The sequence below is a fragment of the Culex quinquefasciatus genome, chromosome 2, assembly GCF_015732765.1.
Source record: "Culex quinquefasciatus strain JHB chromosome 2, VPISU_Cqui_1.0_pri_paternal, whole genome shotgun sequence".
Lineage (NCBI taxonomy): Eukaryota > Metazoa > Arthropoda > Insecta > Diptera > Culicidae > Culex > Culex quinquefasciatus.
The window spans coordinates 224,572,885-224,595,586 of NC_051862.1; the positions used below are offsets into that span (position 1 = coordinate 224,572,885).

General features: G+C 44.6%; 1 protein-coding gene across 11 annotated transcripts in view; it reads right to left on the reverse strand.

Moving 5' to 3' along the window:
- Positions 1-22,702, reverse strand: part of LOC6051858 (rap1 GTPase-activating protein 1) — a 158,385-nt gene that overhangs the window by 13,763 nt on the left and 121,920 nt on the right. For 2 of the 11 annotated variants that reach the window (XM_038257257.1, XM_038257256.1), the window contains exon 1: positions 13,272-14,691. The exons of the other annotated variants lie outside the window; for them this stretch is intronic. In XM_038257257.1, coding sequence (XP_038113185.1) covers positions 13,272-13,409 — 138 coding nt within the window. In that variant the 5' untranslated portion in view covers positions 13,410-14,691. Of the gene's footprint in view, positions 1-13,271; positions 14,692-22,702 lie in introns of those variants that run through there. 11 annotated transcript variants of the gene reach the window in all.

Consider the following 22,702-nt stretch of genomic DNA (forward strand, 5'->3'; position numbering starts at 1 on the left):
CTAATCATTGCGGCAACGATCCGGTTCGGATTTGTGGAGACATCTCCATATCGCCAAACCAGCTGTGTGTTTACCCTTCGCAAGTCGATAAGTCAACACGCGGATCGACAGAGAGATATTTCTGGTTTCTGGTAGGGAAAATCCGCCTCGGGAGCGCGGAAAACGTGAACCCTCACGGCAGTAGGCCGTGGAAATGTGAGTGAAAATGACTATTTTTACCTTCGAATCGCGCGAGGACCCATTTACGACTGTTTTTTTTACAAGCGCGCGCGTGAGCGAGTGAATGTTGTCACTTTCATCATGTTACACGTGTTGCCCGTCCCCTCAGTAGGCCACGAGACAAGTCTCGTGCGCGCGGGGATGAAACTTTGAAGAAAACTAGATCGACGCCGCGTTCAGCGGTTTTATTGATGGGCCACTTCTGGAAGCCGCGCTTTAATTGGCATGCTGCGATGTAAATATTTTACACACATCGGGGCGTGTGTACGTGTGGCCATATTTTATGAGCTGCTGTCAGTTCAAAATGTTGCCACAAGTGCATTCCCGGGAGTTTCTGTGACATTTTTTGTGTGTGTTCTTCGTGTGACGACGACGACGACGATGATGACCAACAAAGCTGTTTTACGGGGGAAATTCTTCCCACAGATAGTTTGCTTCCGTTTGTCGCATATCATCATCGTCGCATAAAATTTACATGCTGCTTTTTAAGTGGATCGTGAGTGTGTGTGAAATATGAAACTTGTGCTCGCATCCGCACATAAGGTCGTAAAAAAGTGCGCTTCACGCACACTGCACGGAAAAAAGTATGATTCGTGAAATTAATTATTGAATTCGTAGACATTTATGAAATCGAAGTTAATTTCCTTTTTTTTGCCGTAGTCGTGAAATCATGAATCGATTTTGATGATTAAAACTATGATTTGAAATTATGAAATTTTGAATCAATTTCATGAAATCATGAATCAAATTAAAGAAATAATGAATCAGACTCATCATTTCTTGTAATCATTTCATGGTTTTATGATGAAATTTTGCGATTTCATCAATGAAACCGTTAGCTCTAATGAAATTCATATTTTTCCGTGTGGTCGCCTAATGAAGAACTGTATGATGGGGTAATTTGTTTGAGCAGAAAAAAGTGCCACACACACTGTGCCCATATCGCGCAGCAGTAATCGCAGTAACGTCATCGCCAATTTTATTTTTAAATTTCACCAGAAATGGCAGCAAGCCATGACCGGCTGTGTTTGGGGTACTTTCCGGAACGTGAGCAACGCAGGGCCTGCTACGACGACGGCCATAAAAATTGATTGTGTATTAAATTGTTATTAGTGCGCCACTACACACTAGTTGCATGGCCTGCTGCGACCTCCCAAAATCGACCGACAAAAACATGCTAATGACAGTGTGGCGTGGCGTTGCTCGGCATGCTTTGATTGCTTTGTGTCGAACGTTAGAATGGAATTCTGAGCGTCCATATGTTGCGCTGATAACGAGTCGTTAAAGGTCAACGAGTTGGTCGCGCATTGTCACACGGCGGCGGGCTTATCGCCCGCTCCAATATGTGTAATTTGCATATTTACATTTATTTACAAATACATTAGCGAGGTCGGCTATCTTATCCCCGACAGTTGTGAGGACGACGCGCCACATATTGACTACCCTATTTGTACTGAGTGATTGATAAGTCAAGTTTTGCGCCGGACTGTGAATTGAGTGATGATAGCGAAACCTGCATTGTAGGTACAACCGGAAGCACCAACAGGGCGCGCTCTAATCAGCACGGCGAAAGGTGCAAATTTTGTAGCACCTTGTGTGTGCTGCCAAGCGTGAACCTTTTATTATGCACGAGGAAGACATCAAAGCTTGTAGGTTGTACAACGCCTACTGAGAATTGGCGTTAGCAGCATATCCTGCCTTGTTCTTTTTCTGTGAAAATTGTGCAGTTTTTTATCAGTTGTCCACCATAAAGGTAAAACACTCAACTTCTTGGAGAAAGCTTTACAAGTCGACTTCCGTTCAAAGCGCACTTCCACCGTTTCGAGTGCTTCCGCGAGTGGAGAAATCTTCTGAATAGGCCACAACAGCAACTAAGTACCATTTACCGTTCATCACTGTCAATGTCAGTAACGCACACGTTCGTGCCCATACGTGAGATTGGCTTCATTTTCGCATTAATCTTCGCTAGAGCTGACCGGTGGTGGTTCGATGACCGCGCCGAGAAGAGGGCTTCAGAGGTCTCTCTGTATCCAGCACTTCCACATATATCAATCATAATAATCAGCTGTTGCTGTTGGTCCGCGCCCCTCTCGGATTGACCGAGGATCGAAGCACATCATCTGGGTTGCATTACGGCCTGGCCGGGCATATGTGAGAAGAAACTGCATAACAGTATCGATTTCCCGCATGCAAATTTATATCCAAATGTCTATGACCGCGCGAGCGGACGGACTAAGCGGGGCGTCGCAATCCATTATTTATAACGCAAATGGATCGTCGCTCCTACTTCTTGCAGCTGTCAGTCATTTGTCGATTAGACTCCAGCCATCGATCACTTGGCGTCACCGTGGGACGCGCAAATCGTCCTCGCCAAGTAATAAATAATACTTTTGTGAGGATAATTTCCTCGAATCATTTCACCTTAAGTAGGTCTTCGTCGATCAAACACTGGCACAGAAAGCAGTCATTAAAGGTTTCGATCATCTCTCTGTGTTGTTGTTTCTATCACAAGAAGACGCCACCCGAACGATGTCGATGATGCTGCTGATGATGATGATATAATTTAGCGCTGATTAAATTGATTTTCCGCGCCTCGTTCACCAGCCAACGACAACGTCGAGCTCTGATGATGCTGCTGGTTTAGAAACAATTTATCTCTCAAACAAGCGCACAGCAGCAGAACTGTGGCAGTTTCGCCATCATCGAATTCAATTAAGTGATTTTGATGCTAGCTTTTGTTTGGGGATTGTTACTTGTTGAACAGACGCAAAATTAGTGGAAAGTCGCGTGCGGTGCAAACACGTGCGCCCAATGCGTCCCAAATTGACACAATGGCTACTTTGATGTCGCTGTCGTTGACTCCAAAATGGGAGCGTTTGGTACGGTATGTCCACGCTTCCCTCCTCCCCTGTTGATTCTGTCAAATGTGATCCGTTCACAGAATCCTCTCTGCGGTAAACACAACGCAGTAGGGCTGGCCGCTTTAATTTCGGTAGTACGAAATTATTCTAATATCAAGGTGGTGGTGTTAGCCCTCCCACTGCTTTCAATGACCCATTTCAGTCATTCTAACAAGAATCGCAACTGCCAGTAAAAAGAAACTTTAATTTAATCGAGCAATTTCCTTTCATTACAGACGGCATGAAACCCATTCATTAGGGCGGGTCGAAATAATGAATACTGTCACGTACAAAGTGCCGCTGCCTTGAACTATTTCTGATAGTTGTCGGAGGAGGCCATCGGTTCCAGTAGCCCGCTGAGCGGGCGCGAGGACACGTGCTGCTTTACGTCCCATTTTCGGCAGCGCTGACCGGGGGCAGGATTTTTTTGTTGTCGTGCGACGGTTACAACCCCCAAACATGACCCTGATATTACTAGATTCGACGCTCACAACCACACAGGTTTAGGAAGTTTCATTAGTCTGTGTTTATAGCACGGTCACATACCCCATTAATACTGGATGATAGTTATCGATTTCTCTCAAGCTGCGACTAAATTGATTTTATTTTGTTATTTCCTAGTTTGACCAAAGTCAGCTGGAACTTGCGAGCGAGAGTGAGTGTCGGGTCCGAGGCCTGTAATTACCGCAGCTACCCTCGAACGCGCGACACGCGATCACGATCTAGTTTGCAAAAGCGAAAAAAAGTGTCCCAAACCGCGGTCACGCTGTCACGTTTGCACGAACTCCACGTTGTCGTCGGTCGTTGGCGTCGTCGCGGTGCACCTGACCAACTTGTGCGACTGACGACTAGCCGTCATCACCACTGGAAACTAATGGCTTTTGGAGCGCAATTTTCCCCCTGGCTGAGTTGCTTCTAATGGAACTGAATAATTAGAGCATTGCGCGATTGGACTTTTGCCAACTCTGTGTGTGCATTTTGTCCCGCGAAATTATGTCGTGAATTTGTTTGATTTTCTGAGAATGTTTTCGCCTGTACTAACTTTATGCAGTAGGCGCTGGTTGGCGAGGCAAGCCGTGATCGGCGGTGCATCGAAATCGCAAAAGTGACTAATATTGCCACATCGAATTTTAACGACGTCACGTACTTTATTGTTCCATAATTTGAGGGACACACCTCGGACTTTGTCTCATTGTCACGATCGGCGTTTTCAAATGTGTAAGCTACGATTAGAATCAAATCATTCAAAGTGGTGAAACGTGAATGTCCATCCAATTTAGGTCGAAATATACTCACGAAATTGCTCAAATTGCTCACCTGGAAAGAAAACAAGCAAAAAAAAAAACTCATTAGTAAGACTCAAAACAGCTCAAACGCGGATATGCGACCCATCAATCAGGGGCCCGGGAAACGATCAATCCATTACGCAAATCGCAGCAACCCGGAGGACATTCGTGTCGTGAGACTTTCTTGCGCAAAATCAAGCAGGCGGCGTCGTACGCGAAGGGAATCGCAAATTGCCCTGAAACGGACAATACTCCCTGGTGATGGTCACTCGCTTTGCTCGTAGCCTACTTGATGAATTCGAAGGTGACGCTTGGTCACCTTTTGAAAAAGGTTGATATTTGTTCATATTTAAAAATTGTTTTATTCTGATTTCTGACTCAACCGGCTTAGTCACGTACCTTGCATGAAGTAATCCGTCCGCGTCGCGTAATTTGTATCCCAGCTAAAAACAAAAATGGCGACATTCCCGCCCCACAGAAGCAGAACAAAAAACACTTTTTTGAAGTCGTAACTCGCTAGCACCACGTGTTGTACACTTAATATTAACGTAAAAACAAATCAAAGCAAACGCACGCGGAGCGTTTTTGCGTGAGCGTTAGCGCAAAGCCTGCTTGGATTTGCGACGCGTTGTCAAACTAAAGCAAGTCGTGGGAGTCGGAACCGGCGTTGGAAAGAAGTTATAGAAAAAGAAGACGAATTAATGCGAGATTAATTAAATAAAAGTAAGAAAACGAAAAAGCGCTTGAAAGAAAGAGCGACGGATGTGGTAATAACTTACAACAATAGGTCGTGGTAAATAAAAGTCGAAACGAGTTTGCAAACGCTCGCTCGCTCGCGATTAGCTTTTTATTCGCATTAATCTGTTTATTGCGGCACTCGCTTCATTTTGTTGCTCTTTACCACCACTCTTTTTTGCGTTTGAAATATATTCTACCGTAAACGCGTCTTCTTTTAAAGACTGCGCCGGTCACCGGTCTCTATAAATCCCCCCTAATTGAGCCTATTAATCCGAGAGTTTGAAATTTTTCGCCGTCGTGATTTACCCTTTGTTTTTGACGGGACTGCCCGCAGACGACGTCCTATCTTTGGCATGCCAAGAAAAGTGAAACCAACCGCGGCGACGCCGCCGCCCAGCTGACGTCATCGTGAAAGTGACAACAACTGTCGCGCGCGCGCAGCCAATTTTTGCATCCAAGTTGGCGGTGCGCCGGATCAGCCGCGCGTTACCGTGGTGACTAAACTGCGCGCCACCGAGCAAAATACCAAGTGATGACAGACAGTCAGGCGAGGGATGATGATACTCTCTCAAGTGGAGGGAATGAGAGGGAAAGTGTCTGATTCGCGGCTGCATGCTCTCGTGAATGGTACATAAAAAAGGCACATAAAAATGATGAATGCAAAAGTAAGTGAGTAATGTGCACAATTTTTGCAGCTAATTACCGGCCATTAGCACGCCAGGCACGGCGTTGAAGAGAGCGACTGATGCGGATGCTGTGCCAAGGCCTGCTAGATCAACAGTTTGGTGTTCGATCAAAATCGTTATGGGTCGGGAAAAGGTGAAAAAGTTTGTCGATGAAGAAAACAGACTTTTGGTTGGTTTCACAAAAAATCATAGACGTTTTGAAAATTGTTACCTAAACATGTTCTTTGTCATACTGGACATGTCTGCTACATAACACCCTGCCACATTTTTAAGGGGATAAGGGAGGGTTTTCACGGTGTTCTCAGTCAAGTAAATTTAATGAATTTGTAGAATTCACTTTAAAACTAGAAATCTGCATCGTTTCATTGTTTTGACCTCGAAAGTTCATTCAATTCTACCGCAATTGGTCACCTTTACTTCATCGAACGTGACGTGGCCATTTTTCCCGACAACTCGCACCACATGATGACATTCACAATTATTTTTATTGTATTCGTCAACTCGTAGTACAGTCCAGCGGAGAGTCGCCATTAGGCGAGGGGGTGTGCTAATTATTGCACTCGACAGCACCATGTGGGAAGTTTTTGATTTGCGACTGATTTATGATTAGATTCAAAGTGAGAAGAACATTCGTTTGTGGTCCATTACGAAAAGTATTGCGCATCGCAAACAAAAGTGAAGCGCTTTTTGGCGCAATCCACCTTTCAGCTTATCTCTGGAATTAATTGCAACCGCGGGCTCGTCCATTTGTTCTGCTCTTCACAATCCGTTTAATTAAATATTCAAACATCAAAAAGCATGTGCTCTCTTAACTAGAAGCTGCACCAGAGCGGGGGTTGAGCATAGACTGACAGACTGACGAAAGCAAAGAAAAAAAAACAACGATTGTGTTTACACTTTTGAGCGAAATCTCGTGGTTTTGGCCTAGAGCCATCATCACTGTCGTCATCGCGCGATGTGCGCGCCCCCAAAGAATGGGTAAATCTCTTTTGTTCAACCTCGACAGAATCTGCCCCCAAAGGTTCTCACTCCTCCTCCGCTTGGAAGCGCCAGCGGCACTATGAAAAGTCTCACGAATCTAGTATGTCATGGGATAACTATAGGCTTGTTTTGTGTTTTCGAAATGCTTTTAAGTACGATTGATGGTAAAAAGATTTTAAAATTAATTCTACAAATTCATATTTAAGAGTATCTAACTTAAGGATACCGTGGAAAGTTTCCCTTGTCCCCTTAAAAAAATGGCAGGTGTTTATGTTACATGCATAACCAGTATGACAAAGGACATTTTTAGGTAGAATCTTCGCATTTCCAGTATCGGCTGCCACGATTTGATGAATATGAATAAACATTCAAGAGATTTTTTACAGTGCAACGCCCTCAGAACAAGCTGGAAGGGCGCCAAATGTGCCTCCGGAGAAATGACAACAACCAGATTTCGTCACAACGAACCGTGTCGTCAACCTGGAAGCTCGAGCGGAAGCTGGATTTTTTCCCCGTTTGATACCGGAGGATACAGTGGAAAAAAAAGATGATTACGACAGATATCACCCCCAGGTTGGACGGGATAGACAGACGTGTGCCGAGAGTGCAAACCGATGTAAAACATAGAAAATGAATCAGGAAGGCTTTTTTCCACTCTCGGTCGGGGACACTCTGGAAGTGCCGTGATTTGAGGCGGGCTTAAATGAGATGAAATAAAAAAGAGCGTTTTCTCAATTAGAGTCAAGTAATGGACAATTATCACGTTCTTGACGAGCTACATAAACATTCGCTGCAACAAGCTCCGCAGAGTGTAATTTGATTGACTACCCGTTTCTCCTTAAACAGACCGATCGAGAGCCCCACTTGAGATGATTTAAAGTGAGTTTCAAGCGCAAGATAAATAGACAACCCACCCCAAAAACCAATTCCCTCCGCGCGTGAGTGCTAATTTCAACGCGTCTTGAGGGGGATTTCCAAGCTTTGGACAATGAACCACAAACCGTTGTGGCCGCGATCCGGCGGACCACACACTACCGGAATTTACCGTTGGCCATTGAAAATCCCGGCCCAGCCGTACACAACAATGTGATACAGTTTGAAAAATTTATTTACTTTTGATTTCCGTTTCTCTCTCGCGCGCTGTGTCTTTTATTATTCAACACGATCACGCGTAAAAAGCGCGCAATAGCCCACAAATTACGACTGGGAACGACGACATAATCCGGACCATAAGCCACTTGGATAAACGAAACTATTGGCACTACGCCCCCCGGGGCATGGCCTTCCTCTAACGTGGGATTTCTGCTCCAGCGCCTCTGACGAGACAGGAGAAACCGGGACCGACGTTTTACTTCACCATCCGATAGAAGCTCAGTGGATAAGGCGGGAATCGAACCCGCGTCTCATAGCATCATCGGGATCGGCAGCCGAAGCCGCTACCCCTGCGCCACGAGACCCACAAGCCACTTGGATGGTTTGTCCAAATTCCTTCTCCGTCTTGTGTTGTGGCGTGCCCAAGATCTTGGTATTTTCGCCCTACCAAAGCTAGCCACGACAAGCCGAGCCGCGCCGCGTCGGTTTGTGATGTGATAATAAATTACGATAACTGTGCTTAAATTAATCAAATTGTTTTCCTTCTTTTCCGCCAACAAGAGCGCACTCAGTAGGCCTAGACCGGGTTGGTGGTGCCTCTCTGTCTGTTCCCCACGGACGAAGGGAGATGCTCCACCGCAAATAGAGATGATGGAAAAAAGCGCAGATCTTGATCCGAAAGTGCATTAGGAAAAATCTGCGCGCGCAGCCTCGTTGAGAGGAAAAAAAGTTGATTGAGCGGAGATTAGCCGGAGGTGATTCGTATCTTGTGAGGAATTTTGTTACGTTTTTTTAAGAGTTGAGTTGAAAAGTTTTCTTTAGCAAAATTATATCTTTCTATCAAACCTAGTTGGATGCTCAAAGGTGGATTAGTCCACTTCGGCAAACACCTTTTCATGGCATGCTTTGCGCGCAACATTGAAGTAGTACCCTTCGCGGCATCAATGGCGATCTTCGAGGTGTCGATTGGAAGCTTCTTTTACGCCGTTAGAAATCGTAAAAAAGGAAACATTGTAAAAAGCTTTATACGCGAATGCAAATGGAGTTTCCCCACAAACGATAATGGGCCATCACTATCTGACCAAGGCGAGGTCGTGCGCGGCTGGCTGACCATGATGGTACCCAATTATTTTCTTCCAACCCCATAAAGGACACCCAGACATTACCACTTGTTGGGGTGGGGGCCGGCAGAGAATAAAACTGGAAACGACTTGATGTCGCCAATATATTTCACTTTGTCCTGTGCAAACTCTGCGGTGTGGTGGTGCAGAAGGGTACTTCCGCTGGGAGTTTCGTCGACGGATGCTGAACCGACGACACAGACTGCAGACGAAATAACTCGAAACGATCCTGGACAATGGCATAAAATTTATATTCATATTATTGTATTATGACGCCAGGCGCGTTGTTCGCGGCACGCATTATACATATTAAATATCACTTTTTCGAGGAGAAGATGAGGAACCATCTGCTCATCGAGGGTCGTTAATCCGAGCAAGATTTCCAGCGTCGTTCGCCGCAAGCAGATCATATTTCGCGCAGCTCCACTTGTCTGTGTCAAACATTTCATTAAAAGCATAATCCCATTTCCAGAGTCCCTCCGTGTGCAGCCTGCCAGGCGAGATGTGTGATTATCTTCGCACCGAGCCATGCAGCACGTCTCCAAAGCGTCAAATTATGGAATATCATTTGAATATTGATTGAAATTTCCTACACAGAGGCATTAGGATCGGAGGAGAGGTCCTGACTGCCAATCAAAGCTTGCCGTGGCTTTTGAGCTTTTGAGCCCCCCGAACCGCAAAATTGATGCGGCGCTCCCGATTCCATCCAAGAAGGCCACCTTTTGACTCGCGCGCTCGGCAAAAGCAATCACATTCATCCCCGACCACCAGGACAGGACTGCTTTGATCTGTTCTGGGCGGAAGAAGTGCGGGGGCTGGCGAGTTGGTGCACTGGAGCATAATTCTAGAGCATGCTGTCAGCGCCTACTACGACGTCGACAAGTATGGAGACCAGCGGCAAGGATTGGCATTTAAAAGAGCTCTCAGAGCGTGCACACAGGGTGTGTCGGTTCAGGATGATGTCATTTTTTGTGCCGTGTAGCTCACGGCGCTAGGCACAGAATAGAGGAGTTTGTGTTCTATTGCGCGAGCAGCGCGCAAAAAGTCAACAGAATTAACCTTCTGCGAAGTCAAGTCAACATTCGTTTTATTAGATTTTACAGTGTTGTGTTGAGTTCCACTATGTTCACGCTAACAACATTAAGCGATCGGCGGCAGCGTTTACCGCTCACACCTTGACTCATGCCGTGACGTTGATTGTTTTTCGACTCGCGAGTCTAATTTGTGAGTCGCTCGAAACAGCTACTTTTTGTGTCTTTCTGGAATCAACCACCGTGAGCGATTGTCTCTGCGTTGATTGAGGAATTGGCCTTTTTGATCCCAATTTGTGTCGGCGGAAGTTGATAAAACTGTTGCACCTTTCGGTAACCCTACCGAAGGAAGGTTGCGGCGCGGTTAAAGTGATATAATTCAAGTTCACGCCATCGTATCGCTTGGGTACGAATCAGATGTTCGTGTTAACAGAATAATTACACGGAAGTCGATGCGTTTTCCGCGCTCGGTATTGCACTACCGACTCTTGTGTTCGCACAAAATGTGAACCAATCAAAGCAACATGTGCCGCAGCAAGCAACCAGACAAAGTCGCGACAGGGCCTACTAGAAAGTGGTTTCATTTTCTTCGTCCATGTAAACAACAAATGGCCTCGACAACGGCGCATAACGATACCATCCGGGCTCCGGACAAACATCGTTAAGTAGACAAGGATACGCTACGGCGGCGAAACGCCGGGAAGGGCGAATGTAAACACAGCCAGCCAGATTTCGTTCAGAGCCCAGTCGGAATGTCTCAAACCGGGCTCGAGGGGCCTACAAAGAAACACTTTGCAAGATAATCTCTCAGCATAATAAACAAACACATGCGCGAAAGTTAACCGTGATTGATGTCACAAAAAAGGCATGCTTGCTAGCGATCTAGTTGGCCGACTGTAATGGACTCCAGCATCCAAGTAGGCGACAACAAAATCAACAATCGATCACTTTGGCATTTCCAGCGTGTCTCGCTGGATGAAATCGAAATTGAGCGCGAGCAGGAATTGCTTCCAACCGAATACCGAGTTTGTCAACAGAGTTTGCGGTGGTGTACAAGCATCAACAGAATGCAGTCACGAATCCCATGAACCGGTCGACACGGAAACCGGTTTCTACGACAACTTCAACAACTTTGCAATGCCCGAGTGGATTCGTCAGAAGTTGTTTGGCTGTTGTAGTAACAATAGAGCTATCTAAGCCCGATCTCACACACACTAGCACACCATTTGTTTTGCTGGTCGGTACAAAATTTAACCTCAATCTTTTTCGTGTACGTACACGCAATACATGCGCACGTAGATAACTCTATAATGCTGATAGCTGCTCAAATGTCCATAAAAGTCACTCGAAGGCCAAAGAGAAAATCGTCTGGAGGCTGGCGACGAGTGACACAGAAATAAGTGAAATTGAAGTTGATTATGTTTTTTTGCACCTTATTAGAAAATGAAAGAGAAGTTCCCCTTGAAAACAAGTTCGAGCTACTCTCTCCATCAGCTGTTATGACACCGTAATCGATCATCCTGAAGGCTAAGGTTTCGCACACGCGGCGTCCGATATTGATACGGATTCTTGGCTGTCAGTTTCCTTTGCCTCCCCTTCCTTCTAAGCAGCTTATCGACCCCCCCGCAAAACCGATCATTTTAATGTGATAACTTTAGCTATTCATTCAGGTACCTAACTGCGTCGGCATCAAACAGGTCGCAGGAGGCGTTGAGAAAGAGGATGGCTGAAAACGACCACGTCCGCACAGCCAGCTGCGATAGATACGAATCGGCGACAGCTGGCGGGCGATAAGTGCGGACTAACTTTAGTCGTCCTGCGTTTTTATGTGTGAGAAACAAATTGTGTTAGGTCCTTCTTCCACCCCAACCAAAAAAGAAAAAAACGCCAGGTGAAGTTTTTCGCCCGCTGCTTGATTGACTGTGTTGTTTACCGAGTAAATTGACCACGACGCATTCAAAAAGTGAAAACATCCTTGAGGGTCTGCAGCCGGGCAACACCCTCGCGCAGAGGAAGCTAATGATCGGTGGCTTTTTAACACCCCACAAACCAGCCAATCGAGAACCAATTTCATCTCGATCGGTCGCTACTGTCCTTCAAGAAATCAACGACCCAGTCGCGAGACCGCGTCAGGTGGAAGAACCAAAATGGCATGTAATCATGGCTCTCGGCAGCAATTGCTCCTCGCGGTGTATTGCGCGCACTTTGCGTAATGACAGATTTTCATTATTCAATCAAAAATATGGCTCGTGTCACACATTGAAGTAGGCATGGCAGCCGCTGCGCGGCGAGGACAGTTCCGTGATCAGCCCCCCCACTACCTGCCAATGTTGGCACTTAATAAAATCGCAGCATGCGCGTTGTTGCTGCCTCACTGATATGTAATTGGCCCCAATCCGGAGCGCCTACTGCTCTGGTACCGTTTGCCAAGGCGAGTGTACTGGATGCTGCTCGCGCAGATTTGGCAGATTTTCTCTTCTGCTTGGCCTACTGCGCGTTGCGCGCGCGTCGCTTGATGACGACCATTAGACGAGACTGACATTGAAAGAACATCAACCAGCCAACCAACCGGGCTGCTTTGATGGATGGGTGATCCTTTTTTTCTTGTGTTGGACCACCACACTTGAGCCGAGGGGAAAAACGAACAAAAAGAGCGTTTTTCAAGAGCAATTGAGATGCGGATCTAGTTTTTGAGGGTTTGGCGAACGGTGGAACGAACAGTTGGTCAATGGCGAGCCCGGCAGGTTTGAGTTCGATGAGTTTCGGATCTTTAATTTGACCGAGACAAATTTTAAATTGAATTGATTGGTTTGGGTCAAGCAATTTTGTCTGATTTGAATGTTTAATAGAAAATATAAATAATTGCTTCTGACATTAAATTAATGCCATCTTGATAGAATTTATTACAGTAAATTTGAAAACTGTTAGTTTTGTGATGAATGTACCACGAGCCAACATAAATTTACTAATTTACGGGCACCGGTAGCCGCGTAATCTCCAAAAGCTCATTGAATTCATCTAGCCAAGTCAAACATCCCGCTGTGAAGATCATGCCCGAGTCGTTTCCCATCAGCATGAAAGTTTTTTTGCTTCTTTCCTGGCCCCAAGTTGCGTGTCAGAGGCAAGCCATCACGAGAAAGTTGAAATTTGGCCAGATTTGGGGGGGGCCCATTGCGTTGAGGTGTACGTGATGCCTACTCGAACCACATTTTCTTACCTCAACGCGAACGTTGCCGCCGCTGTTATTGTTGATAGTATTGATGTTGGTGGAGTTGTTGTTGTTGGTGATGTTGGAACTGCTGCTGTTGACGGAGTTGCGACTCCCCGGCAGGTCCCGCCACCTGAGGACCCCCATCACTGCCTGACGCACCCAGCGCCGTTCGCCCCCTTCGTTGTGGAAGGCCACCGTTCTAGCTTTGCCGTAGCCAATGGTGCCGATCGGCCAGACCGGCTGCTGCTGCTGGTGGTGGGGATGATGATGAGCTAGAGCCCAAGCACACGCCAAGCCAATTATTGTTCCGTCCGAAAAGTTCTCCTTCTCGTCTGAACCAATAGAACACGCACACACGGTAATTTGCTGGAACTTGCACAAAGCTCCCTGTCTATCCGAGCAGGAAATCTAATTCAATAATTGCAAGTCCAGTTTGACGGCACATTATTACGGTTCCGCCAGCCATTGGACGAAAATTGACGAATGTTCTGCCGTACGACTTCTGATGTAACGCCTTATAACACACTGCCTCCCAGCAATTCCTCCACTGACCCAAGCAGGCGATGACTCATCGCCGGCTTCCTTGCGTGTGTGTCGAGGGGAGCAGGCGCGTGTCGTTCCAGACGAAACGATTTTTTTCTGTTGTTGTTTCTGCCAGACGAGAAAGTACGCCACACAACTCTTTCCTTTTTTCGACCAAAAAACGTTTTTCAAGTCAGAAGCAAAACAGGAAACGCCAAACTTTCTTCTCCGCCACCAAAACACCAAAACCACAAATCTCACTCAGCTGTGCGCGCACACTTCCTGCGGAGTTGACACACGCACGCGAAACCACCCCGAACGAATTTTTCAAAGCTGGGCGCGAAAATAGCCGTTTAATTGATTGTTGCTGGTCCACTTTCAATGATCGGAATCCGATCCGAGCAGGCGACTCTCGCTTTCACACAACAACCCAATCTAACAGCACTTTCATTAACACGCTGCGCTGCGACTCTCGGCGATCGGCGGTACTCGAATTATGTGTGTGTGTGTTGAGTAAGTTTTCAAGGCCCCTTAATGCTCACTGATTTTTGCATATCACCACTTTCTACTTTTCAGCACATTCACCGCCTACTGTGCGAAATGCCACACGGATCCGTTTGCGCGCGATCACCGGATACGTGTCCCCAAGAACAACACACATAACCCCTGCGACGATCAGGTTACAAGATGTGCGAAATCCGATTTGCATGAGCTGCTAACAAGAACTCGCGGTTGTCGTAACACAAAACCGGACTCTGGTTCCGCAACGGGCATCACACTAGGTAATTGTACACTAATAATATGCAGCCACACAGTACGTACAAACCAAGTAGTAGGCGAAGACGCACCGAACGACTGAGGTACAACACGACCGCCTCCGACGACGACTACCGAGCGAATGGTGAGCAAAGTATGCTGCGAATGTTTTGGTTTTTCTTGCTGGGAGAGTCGTGCCGAAGAGAGCGATCATAGCAGGCTGTGCAAGCAGCAGCTGAGTTGGGGGAGTGTGGACTGTGTGGAAAATGGAACGAACAGTAGGCTGGTTGAAGAAGTTTAGTGAAGGAATTTGTTTAAAAAAATATCAAACGCAATAATGGGACGTTATAGTGAAAATGGTCCAACATGAGAACGCATGATTTTAAGGCTATGGAAGGCATCATTCCAGATCGGCCTTTTAGCGGCCATGTTTGTTGTAGAAGTGGCAGTGCGTGGCCGAATGGTTGCGCTGTCCGCTTTGTAAGCGGATGATTCTGGGTTCGATTCCCATCTGCTCAAACCTTCCATCGGATGAGGAAGTAAAATGTCGGTCCCGGCCTTGGTTGTTAAGCCGTTAAGTCATTCCAGGTGTAGGAGTCGTCTCAATGCCATAAGTACAAACAACACACCAAACCAAGCCTACTCCGGTGGAATCGCCTGGCGGCGGTTGGACTCGCAATCCGAAGGTCGTCAGTTCAAACACTGGGGTGGAAGGTTCCTTGGAGTAGAAAGAGGTTTGGGTGCTCTCCCCCATTCAAGCCTTCGGACTCCTAGGTTCGAGCAGAAACTTGCAATAGAGACCACTAAAGACCCGGGGGTCTTTAATGTGGATGGTTTGATTTTTTTTTTGTAGAAAAACATTCAAATCTGAATGTATCCATTAAAAAATGGGCTTCTTTGTGTTGTTTGTAGAAGCATTTTACAAATCGTGATTATTTTTCATTTCAATTTACTGTTTCTGGACCCTGATCTAGAACCATCATTGACAGTCATTGCCCCAAGAGTGAAGGATACCTTCTACGACCTTAAGCTGAAATTGGAACGGCCAAGCCTATTACGTAATGTTTATCGCATAAATGATTCGTTGAACGTCATTAGAGAACTTTCTTGTGCAGTGCAGGTATAATATGATAATAAAAATGATAAAAATATATATTGAAAATTCAATGCTATTTACTTTCTTAAAACAAAACCATAATTATGAATATAACATATATTTTAATTTTATTTTAGAAAGATATTTTTATTTTTATTCTTCTTGCTGAATTTCAAAAATAAGCTTTGATTAGGAAATCGGCTTCGGGTAATCCAGTCGGGTTTTTTTTTAAAAAAAAGCTATATTTTGAGATAATTTGAGCATCAAGCAAAAAAAAAAACAAAATCTTTAAAAAAGTGAAAATGAATTGTTTTGTGAATATTTGAATTTCAAGGAATATTTGAGTTGTATTTACCTAAATTGCAAATTATGGAAAATTTAATATTTTCAAAAACGCGATATGTTTGATGCGTTAGATTGTTTTGAAGTAAAATGCATACCGCACTTTGATTCGTTTGAAACTCATATTGCAAATTGTGAAAATTTGAGTATTTTCAAAAAAAAAAACAGGATTTTGTGCGAATTTTTGTTTGGTTTCATACATAAATTGCAAATAGAATCATCGTTATCGTTATCGAATTTCGATAATTTTATCGTTAACAACCTTGGTTATCAGTCAAGGAGAGAGAGAATATTTGAGAACATACAAAACAAATAAAATGAAAATGCACACCAAATTTTGCTTCGTCCGACTCCCATATTGTAAATTATGAAAATTTGAATATTTTCGAAAAAAAATATGACACACCTTGCATCGTTTGATATCCAAATTACTAATTATAAAAAAATGTGTATTTTGAAGTATTTAAAGTATCAGACAAGGAGACGCATGGTAGTTATTGTGCTGAATTTGTTTCGGTCAGCCCTACTGCGTAAATTTTACCACTAAGAAGATTCGTTGAAACTGACTCAAACTTCAAATCCAACCCAATTTTTCCCAGCCTACTGTCGGAAACCGAAACGCAAAACTTGTGAATGATAGTCGGAGCAAAGAGCGAACAAACCGGATCACAACGTTGCGTTCTCTCTCTCTCAGAGCTCGCCTGAAAACAAAAACAAAACAAGCAAAACATGTGTGCGCCTCCTCACCGTCGTCGTCGGCACCGGAGTGGGTTGCTGCCAGGCCTACTACACACACACACACGCTCCTCGCGGCAGGATTGACGTTTTGTGCAGCGCGGCCTGCTGCGTCCCTGTATTGGTGGCTGGTCATGAAAATGTACGTGCCGAGCGTTTACAAGTAAGCGAAAATTTAGCATGCAAAAACATGCACCACCGGCTTTTTCGCTTGCATGCGGCATGTGGAGACTGAAGGTATGCTGTGGCGCAGCACACAGACATGTCATGTCTGTGTGCAGTGGGAAGGAAGTTTGTTCAAGTGGTTTGCAGGAAAAGGGGATAAACTTCAAATTTGAGGAAAAGTTTTTTTTTGTTGGTCGTTACAATGTGGCAATTGGATGGCGAGCTTGCCGCGATACAGTGTTGAGTGTGGTCGATGGGGGCTTTGCTCGTTATTTGCGCTTTTCAATGCTAACTAGATCTCATTTGATAGAGGTGTAGTGTACTCACGGGTTGCTGTGATTGCGCTAAGCTTCTAGTTTTACATACCTGCAAATGAAAAAGAGAAAAATGATTTCTGTTAATACGGGGTGCCACTTTGAAATGAAATGAAATATTTTAGCAAACATTTTTCGAGCGTATTCATGAATAATTCAGCACCCTTTTTGCAGTTGTGTTGGGATGTTCTGGCCTGGCGACACAGCATGGGGTTTCAGTTGGCCCGACTCGCCGGCAAGATAACAGCTGGGTATTTAACGTGTCCAACGTTTGGAAGTACGTTTCGATTGCCATGTGTGCCGGGTCAACCCCCGCAGGAGCACGGAGGGAAATTTGAGTGCATATTTTTCTGTTTAAACTAGTAAATTTCCCTCCGTGCTCCAGAAACAGTAGGCCTGGCGTAGACTCCGAACTTCTCAAATTACAAAAAAAGCGAAAATTCTCAGAGTGCATCGGATGGCGCCAGGGTGTAGAATGGCAGCCGTGCATCGTGCACAAGTCGGATTTTGCCTCAGTCTCGGCTCGAAACTACTAAATACTTGCTTATTTTGGAAACGATTTGTGTGTTGTTTCTGGCACGCAAAGCCGTCGCGCGCGAGAACGAGATTGAGAGAAGTACTTAAAAAGTCGAAAAAAACGACGTGCCTCACAGATTGGAGAGTTGCTCGGAGTGTTTGCTACTGGGACGACGACGGCGTCGTCGTGTGGGTGTTTAAATATGAACGTCGTTTGGTTCACGTTAATAATCTCGTTTCAAAAGTGCGACTAACTAACACTAACACTTCTCGGGTGTACGTTGCCGCCGCAAAGACTGGCACCGAGTTTTTCTTTCACTAATGGCATTAACCAGCTCGAGTGAGTCATGTTTGCCCGAGTTTTGTGGTCTATTTGTGTCAAGACCGAGGTTATCCTCTGGTTTAGAGTTGGGAGTTCAATCTTGGAGACTTTGAGGGATTCGTTGAAGGGTGATTCAATTTCACGCTGAGCAGGCCATGCTTTCTAATTAGAGTGCATGTCAAATGGGTTCCTCATATCCTCATTATGACTGAAATAAACGTTGGTGAAAAGGATTGAAATGGAATAGGGTAAATGAGGTAGCTCACTTAGTAGGCATTGGAATGCATCATTACAGTTTAATGCATAAATGAATTGAATGATTCTTAAGTACTCTCATTAATGCAGACAACCATACGTTTCCTTAGCCTACTGGTTTCAAGTCTTAAAACCGCACTAAAAATACACAAACCCTCACTAATAATTCCCTGTTCCACATAATTCAGAATAAAAAGTTGTTTCCACAGTTTGACACTTTGTTTGATGAACTAATATTCGTGTTGAAACTGCGTCTTTAGCGGGAGGCTTGGTTGGCCTCCGGTAACGAGATGCCGACGATAGTATGCAAAGTTCAGCCACTCCCAGCTAGAGGCACATACGACGGTCCCGGTGTGTATGTGTGCTTAAATACACTCTCAACCATTAGTATAGTATAAACGGCGTGTATTCAAAGCTTAAGTGTATGCCATATGGGCAAGGTATGCAGTTTGGATAACTTGGGATGTCTTTTAATTGCTAAAATTAACAACCTGTAAATTTGGTTAATATTTATTCAAATTGGTTACGATTAAAACGATCAACCTAGGTTTTAGTTACATCTCTACAGTTTGATAGTCAATTTTAAATATAAAGACTATAATTTCATTCTATGAAACCATGCGCCTCCATAAGTTCATTCTAAGAGAAGAAGATTCAATGGAGACGCTTGGTTCTTTAGTATGATTCAAAATTTGTGAGCTTAAGAACTGCCCAAAAGTAAACTAAAATGTAATTCTGTCGATGAGATAAAGTCCAGAAATTCCAATTCTTACAGAACGTGACTAGAAATCATCATAAAAATTGTGGTTTTGCAAAACATGTAGAGTTGCGTTACTTCTCGGACATCCCCACCCCCAACTCATATCCCAGGCGCGATATTTCTAAATTGCCAAATATGTGACGCAAGCGACGTCGTCGTGCTTCGGTGATAAATGCGATGCGTTATGGGACGTCGACGACGCCGCCGTCTTGAGGAATTCAACTTTGTCCTGTCGCGCGATGCCCCTCGACGCCAAATGAATTCATAAACTGTTGGCGCTACTCAAATCGATCCTAATAAAAAAAAAGATTCGTGGAGAGGCAGCGCGCTAGCAATTGTTGTTGTTGATGCATTGGGGGGCTTAATGGCTTTGACAGACGACCCAGTCGCGAGATGAAGGCGACTTTCGCCATGTGTAAGAAATTAATAAATGTACGTAACTTTACTCGCCGCCAGGAAAGAAAAAACGTAAACGCATGGCTTTCGCGGTAGCAAAACAGAGAGCAAAAAGTGAGGGAGAGATTGCTATTTATAAAATTTGGAGTGAATGAGTAGCGGAACACACAATGATGTCATCGCGGGCGCGACCGAACGGTAAGTGTACGCGAATAAATTAAGTATTACAGTATGCACTTTGACTCACAACACCATCACCGCCGAGTGAAAGGAATTCCCATAAACATCACTGATAATTTTTAGGCGATTTTTATTTGGGGGTAACACATGTTGTGACCAGCTTGTGGAGACGCACGATCCTTCAAATTTGCGCTGCGGTTGAACACCAGAGCAGGCTATGACGGCGCCAAATTGAAATTTATCGATTGCTGGGGGTGCATCTTTTCCATGGCCTTCTGCACTCCCTTGAGACGTGAGTAGTTTCAAGAGCTAATGGCGGTAATTAAAACGTATTGAATTCGATCCCTCGCACCGAATACGATACATTTTGAAGGTTCTCTTCCCCTTCGGGACAGGTGATTCGTGAGGGTTGGCCGATTCGATAAATGTTTGGTGAGTCATGGTTGGAATCATTTTTAATTAAATGTTTATCAATTTGGGCACAACATGTGTTGCCTCAAAATTAAAATTCTTACCGAATGTTTTTCCATTCCATGCTTAGTTTTGTGTTTCAAACCAGAAGATCTCTGCATCAACTTCGGCGTTCTCATTTTAACTCCCGCACTAGCGACAATCAGTTTGCAACTGAACTTTGAACCAGTATGTCCCACCCCTAGAAGTGATCGAGCGAAATTTGTGGCAAACCAACGCTCAACCCACCAGTTTGGGGCGCGGGGGAAGGAAATTGATTCCGGACAAGTGTTTAAACATTCGCTTCATTAGACATTTCAAAGGGCCGAAGGAAAAGCTGAACCACGTTGACCATTGTTTTCCCCCTTTCAAAATTTAATGAAAAGCTGTTTCATAGCGCGTATGCATTCCAACTCGACACCAGTTGTGTACGCCGCCCAAGATATACAACACTCAGGTATCGAGCGATATTGGGCCCGGGAATCAGACGGAAGCATTGTGTTTTGTTTTTTTCCTTTGCCGACCTGTGTTTTTGTTTGTAAGTTACCTGGTTTCATCAACCGACTGTGCCGACCGACCACCCAGCACAGCTGCCGGCTTTCTTTCTCGAAACGATGAGCTCGTTTTTCAAACCGTTTGCGCGGCTTCTTGAAAAATGGTATGGCGAAATATTCAATTAATTTTTTGGGGGATTCCGCGGTGCTAAGAGAGGATGATGCTGATAATTTATGCAACGATATCGATAGCATCTCTCTCGCGAGCTGCCCACTTTTTTTTGGGATCGAGAGTGTTTTTGCTAATCTTATTGATTTTAGTTGCGTTGCGGTAAAATCGACCCCACAAAGTCGATCGATAGCGGAGTGATGCAACGAGTTTGATCAGATGCCCCAGTGATTAAAGCGAAGATGCTCCGCCGCAATGGGATTTGGAGCAGCCAAGTTTAATTAATCTAGTAGGCTTTGTGTCCGAGAAATGATGTTGCTAATAAAAAGAGAGCAAAAATTTGCTTTTTGTAAAATAACACTACTCGGTATTTTGAATGTCAAATATTAAACTAAATGTTAAGTCAATAAACGCGTCCGTTTTGTCAAGGTTTGATACATTTAGGCTCCAATCGACATAATTGAATTTTAGTGAATGTCTAGTCGGTACTAAACATTACAAGTATAAAAGTTATGGACTCATTCTAAGAAACATCGAATCTACCTTTATTACAATGAATTCATGGAGGCGCCTGGCTTTTTAGCTTAGTATAAATCAACAGAAAAAAAATATTTCGAAATTTAGAGCTGCGTAGCTTATAAAATAAATTACTGTAATCCCATTTTTTCACTTTATTTTTAACACCATCTAAAATTTCGATACTTCGCTCACGAAGTGCTCTTATTTTTATTTTCGCTCATAATACTGTGATTACTTAATTACTGCTGGATCAATTTCCGATTTCGGCGTGTGTTAAAATTTCGATTGAATAACGTTGCTCTCACACCTCGCTTTGAATTGCCGCCTCTAATTATCATCTTCGAACCAGCAGAGCCGGCAGGTCTAGCTAGTCTAGGTCAGTGAGGTTTCCTCCTTAACATTGAAGCCGAACTCTGTTTTGTTTTCTCGATCCAAGTGGTACTTTGTCTTTCAAAACTGTTATTCTTTTGTGTGTGTTTACCTCATTTGATCTCCGCTCATCTCGCCAGCGACTTAATTATGCTTTTTGGAGGTCTGAGACCAAAAGTGTTAAGTTCGGATCAACCTTGACTGGGGTGGCTCTTCTTGACCGTCGTCGTCGTCGTCACCGACTCGGAACAAGTTCAAACACCTTCTCCTCCTCTGAAATTGTAAATTTGAAGCAAAACTCAGTCGCTCGCGCGATTGCTATCGTTATTGTTTCCGAGCGCATCAAAACTCACGGGGGGAACGAGCGTGGGATTTTTTTCTGTGGTTGAGCTGATTGAGCAACCGCTCTTCTACTTTTTTTTCTTGAGCCGATACACATTTTGAGTCGGTTAGGAACTCGTGCTCGGGAGGGCACAGACAAGAAGATTGCTCTTTTTTTGAGAGCAAATTACTCTCTCACAATTGAGAGAATTTTACTCTTAAATTGTCAACGATGAGCTCAATTCTGTTCAACAAATACAATTTGAGAGAATTTTGCCTTATTTTTGAGAGCAGACTAGCCGTAAAAGATTGACATTTTGAGAGCATTTCACTCTTCTTTAGAGAGCAGAAAGGCCGTACAAATTAGCATTAGCATTAGCATTTGGAGGACGCCCCACCACCGGAAGGCTCCACAACGCTTATCCCACTGTTTGGTCTGGTTGTGTTAGACCCTCATCCGGAACAATAATCCAACACGGGAGATACCATGTCTTCATCTTTTGATGAGTGTGTAATACAGCCCAGGGCATAAGGGGGTCCACGCCGGGTCCCAGCTATCCTCGGGAAAATGAAGGAATGTTAGTAAACACCTATCTAAAGTGCGCAGGGACCCCTACGTCACCTTAGTGGTATAGATGTTTGTAGGGTGGTTTTGGACTCAATGTTAGTAGGAGAGGTAGAACCCTAGGATATACCCCGAAAGGTATTGCGGGCGAATCAAGTAGAGTTAGTTTTTTTTAATTATTAAACTTATAC